At 59.6% G+C, this 4,555-nt stretch overlaps 1 protein-coding gene across 3 annotated transcripts in view; it reads left to right on the forward strand.

Annotated features, from left to right (window-relative positions):
- med16 (mediator complex subunit 16) overlaps positions 1–3,999 on the forward strand; it is a 7,706-nt gene extending 3,707 nt beyond the window's left edge. For 2 of the 3 annotated variants that reach the window (XM_008406526.2, XM_008406524.2), the window contains exons 5-16: positions 681–962; positions 1,044–1,193; positions 1,263–1,368; positions 1,605–1,760; positions 1,831–2,045; positions 2,116–2,322; positions 2,385–2,595; positions 2,672–2,814; positions 2,900–3,092; positions 3,306–3,522; positions 3,586–3,669; positions 3,750–3,999. In XM_008406526.2, the coding sequence (XP_008404748.1) occupies positions 681–962; positions 1,044–1,193; positions 1,263–1,368; positions 1,605–1,760; positions 1,831–2,045; positions 2,116–2,322; positions 2,385–2,595; positions 2,672–2,814; positions 2,900–3,092; positions 3,306–3,522; positions 3,586–3,669; positions 3,750–3,876 (2,091 nt within the window). In that variant the 3' untranslated portion in view covers positions 3,877–3,999. The remainder of the gene's footprint in view (positions 1–680; positions 963–1,043; positions 1,194–1,262; positions 1,369–1,604; positions 1,761–1,830; positions 2,046–2,115; positions 2,323–2,384; positions 2,596–2,671; positions 2,815–2,899; positions 3,093–3,305; positions 3,523–3,585; positions 3,670–3,749) is intronic. The other variant, XM_008406527.2, reaches the window with a different exon arrangement.
- The last annotated feature ends 556 nt before the right edge of the window (positions 4,000–4,555 follow it).

Genomic DNA, 4,555 nt, shown 5'->3' on the forward strand with positions numbered 1-4,555 from the left:
CGTTTAGAGACGTTTAGAGACGTTTGGAGACGTTTGGAGACGTTTAGAGACATTTAGAGGCGTTTGGAGACGTTTGGAGACATTACAGAGGCGTCTCTGCCTGCCGACAGGCAGCACCAGGTCATCGTTGCCGTCTGTAGCCAGAGACATGCTGCAGGCCGAGGGTCAGATCATCTCTGTCTGATCCTCCTTTCCCAGAGAAACAACAATARATGTTAATTTCATACGGAAACATTTGAACCAAAGTTCATCAGCTGTCCGTGTTTCTCRTTTCAAACTGGTTCCTGAACCCACAGAGCTCTGCTGACCTCTGACCTCTGACCCAGGGCATCAATCGGCAGATTTGATTATAACAATTTGTATGTTTCATATAATATCTTCAAAGTGATAAAACAGACATGATCAGTTTCAATACCAACACGTTACAGTCAATATGTTCTGATCAGTTATAATGAACTAAAACATTTTCAGATGAATAAATCTATAAAAACTCCTGATTAGACTAATTTTAATCAAATGGTGATCATTTCCAGTAGGAAAATGTTCTACTGATTATGATTAGATTAATCATGAGTAAATCTAACCTAAATGGACGATCAGGATCAGTCCAATGTCTCTAAAGTGAAACGTCATTAGACCCATTGTTCCAGCACCGGGTCTTACCCGTCCTCTCGCTGCAGTCTGGCTCCACCAACTTTGGAGAAAAGTTCTCGCGGGTCAAGTTCTCGCCGTCGCTGACGCTGTTCGGTGGGAAGCCGATGGAAGGCTGGCTGGCGGTGACGGTGAGCGGCCTGGTGACGGTTTCGCTGCTGAAGCCGGGCGGCGCCCTGCTGACGGCCAGCGAGAGCCTGTGCCGTCTGCGGGGCCGCGTGGCGCTGGCCGACATCGCCTTCACCGGCGGCGGGAACATCGTGGTGGCGGCGACCGACGGCAGCAGCTCCTCGCCGGTCCAATTCTACAAGGTGAGGGCCGAAGGCAATGCTGTTGCTGCGGTAACATGACGCTCAGGCGAGGCGCACGCTAACTAGGCGGCGTCTGTGCAGGTGGTGGTGAGTGTGGTGAGCGAGAAGTGCCGCATCGACACAGAGCTGCTGCCGTCGCTCTTCCTGCGCTGCACCACCGACCCGCTGCGGAGGGACAAATATCCGGCCGTCACACACCTCAAGTTCCTGACCCGGGAGAACTCGGAGCAGGTGAGTGCCACCGGGTCGGGGCCGACCGGGTCGGAACCGGCCCCTCTCTGACGGCTCCTCCGGCTGCAGGTGCTGCTGTGCGCGTCCAATCAGAGCGGCAGCATCGTGGAGTGCTGGTCCCTCAGGAAGGAGGGACTTCCTGTCAACAACATCTTCCAGCACCGCTCTCCTGTTGGTAAGACCCACCTCTCGGTCCCGACCTCTGACCCCTGACGTTCCGACCTCTGACCCCTGACGTCCTGACCCCTGACGTCCTGACCTCTGACCCCTGACGTCCTGACCTCTGACCCCTGACGTCCTGACCTCTGACCCCTGACGTCCTGACCTCTGACGTCCTGACCTCTGACCCCTGACGTCCTGACCTCTGACCTGACCCCTGACGTCCTGACCTCTGACCTGACCTCTGCGCAGTGGGCGAGAAGCAGCCGACCATCTTGAAGTGGCGCATCCTGACGACCACCGGCGACCTGGAGCGCGTCTCCGCTGTGGCGCTGCCCAAGCTGCCCATCTCCATTTCCAACACCGACCTGAAGGTGGCGTCAGACACCAAGTTCTGCCCCGGTTTGGGTGAGGAAACGGCGGACGCTGGACCCGTCCTCGGCCCGGCCCGTGTGACCCGGTCCGGTTCTGGTTGCAGGTCTGGCCCTGGCATTCCACGACGGCAGCATCCAGATCCTGCACCGCCTGTCCCTCCACACCATGGGCGTGTTCTATGGCGCCGCCCAGCGGCCCGGGGACGACGCCGCCGCCGCCATCAAGCGCCCGCGTACCACTGGCCCCGCCCTCCACTTCAAGGCGCTGCAGTTCTCCTGGACCTCGCTGGCGCTGGCCGGGGTGGACGGCCACGGCAAGGTGAGGCCCGTCTGTTGGCACGTGAGGCTGAATCTCTTCAGAGGAAACTTGAGTGCTGCTCTGTCCTCAGCTCCACATGCTGCGCGTGTCGCCCTCTATGGGCCAGGTGCTGGACATGAACACCACGCTGCGCCACCTGCTGTTCCTGCTGGAGTACTGCATGGTGACGGGCTACGACTGGTGGGACGTGCTGCTGCACGTGCAGCCCAGCATGGTGCACAACCTGGTGGAGAAGCTGCATGAGGAGTACATGCGGCAGAACCAGGCGCTGCAGCAGGTCGGCACCGCATGGCCGCCGCCGCCATGCGCCCTCTCTCCGCTAACCTCTGACCTCTGCAGGTTCTGGCCACGCGCATCGTAGCCGTCAAGGCGTCTCTCTGCAAACTCTCCACGGCGACGGCGGCGCGGGCGTGCGACTTTCACGCCAAGTTGCTGCTCATCGCCATCAGCTCCACCCTGAAGTCCCTGCTTCGTCCGCACGTCCTCAACACGCCGGACAAGAGTCCGGGCGACCGGCTCACTGAGATCTGCGCCAAGAACACCGACACAGGTAAGCGCCGGGCGAGCGGCCGGCTTGCCGGGCGGGCCGGCGGGCGGCGTCTGACCTCAGCGGCGTGTGTCCTCAGACATCGATAAGGTGATGATCAACCTGAAGACGGAAGAGTTCGTCCTGGACGGCCCCCCCTTGCAGTCCCTGCAGCAGCTCATCCAGTGGGTGGGAGACTTCGTCCTCTACCTGCTGGCCAACCTGCCCAACCAGGTGAGCCAGGTGGGTGACCTCACGGCGGCTTAGCTTGCGGCCGCCTCGTCCAGCCAAGGCGAGAACCGTTGACCCCTGACCTGTCCTCCCGCAGGGCTCGGCGGTGCGGCCCGGGTTCGGCTTCATGAGAGACGGGGCGTCGCTGGGAATGCTGCGGGAGATGCTGGTGATGATCCGGATCTGGGGCCTGCTGAAGCCCGGCTGCCTGCCCACCTTCACCGCCATGTCGGACAACCAGGACAGCATGCAGCTGCTGTTCCGGCTGCTCACCAAGCTGTGGCTGTGCTGTAAGGCGCCGCAACACCACACCTCACCCGCTAGCGCAGCGGCAGCACGTCGCTGATGCGTATCACTGTAACATGGAGGGCAGGTGGTGCATTCAGGGGCGTTGGGGAAAGCAAAGCTTCAGCGGTGTTAGGGGTCGTTTCACGTTAATCAGATGTTATGGTTTCATTGATGGGCACCTGACGCTAAGCTCCGCCTCCTGTCCCGATTGGCAGCGCGGGACGACGGCCCCCCCCAGGAACCCGACGAGAGCCTGATAGACGAGTGCTGCTTGCTGCCCAGTCAGCTGCTGGTTCCCAGTATGGACTGGCTCCCAGTGAACGACGGCATCATCGTGAAGCTGCAAGGGAAGCTGCCGCTGCGGCTGCAGTTTGGGAAAGCCTCGTCGCTGCAGGGGGCGGGAGGCTCCGCCCCCCTGGATGTGTTCACCAGGTAAACCTCACCTGGCCCGTTGCAGCTCTGGCTGCAGGTGAGCTCACCTGTGTTTGTGTTCAGGAGTCCTGGAGCTCAGAAGATGGACAACCTGCGCTGCATTCACATGGGTGTCAGCCCCACCGAGGAGAGCAAGGCCTGCACCAGGTGAGTCCACAGGAAGTGATGTCATTGCAGTACCCGATCACTTGGAGCCCCAGTAACCTGTGACACACCGCCCCCTACAGGTGTGGCTGCGTGACGATGCTTCGCTCCCCCAACAAGACAAACGCCATGAAGCAGTGGGAGCAGCGCTGGATCAAGAACTGCCTGTGTGGAGGTCTGTGGAGGAGGATGGCGCCCAGCTTCACCTGAACACACCTGGCCAGACGTGGCCATGGAGAAGCTCCTGCTTCCTGTCTGCTGCAGAGAGGCTGCAGCGCCCCCTGTGTTCTGTAAATAAAACCTGTTTTCTAATAAAAGGATCAAACTTCTTCAGCTCCGTCGTCTCAGTGAAGGTTAGGAACGCAGCAGGCGCCAGGCTAGCAGCAGGCGCCAGGCCAGCAGGCGGCGCCAGGCTAGCAGCAGGCGGCGCCAGGCTAGCAGCAGGCGGCGCCAGGCTAGCAGCAGGCGGCGCCAGGCTAGCAGCAGGGTCTACTACATCTAGCAATGGGGTTAGGCCACCTAGAAATGTGGTTAGCTGCCTAGCAACAGAGTTGACTACCTAGCAACGACTTACAACACCTGGCAACGGGGTCAATTACCAGAATCTACTCCTCCCACTCAAGAGTTCTGCTGCAAACAGGTCAGCTGGTTCTGGTCCAGATGAGGCATCAGACTGGTGTTCCATAGACTTCCATATAAAGCCCAACCAACCAACAGGTGGGGGTGGGGGAGCCTGGACCACCATCTTAGAACCACAGACGGAACCAACACAGATTTGTTCTGAGCACCAACAGAACCGGGCCGGTCCACACAGAAAGAAATCAACTGGGAGTTTGGGTCAGAACCACCAGAACCGTAATGTTCTGCTGATCAGCTGCAGTGCTCCTCG

The sequence above is a fragment of the Poecilia reticulata genome, linkage group LG4 (assembly GCF_000633615.1).
Source record: "Poecilia reticulata strain Guanapo linkage group LG4, Guppy_female_1.0+MT, whole genome shotgun sequence".
Taxonomy (NCBI): domain Eukaryota; kingdom Metazoa; phylum Chordata; class Actinopteri; order Cyprinodontiformes; family Poeciliidae; genus Poecilia; species Poecilia reticulata.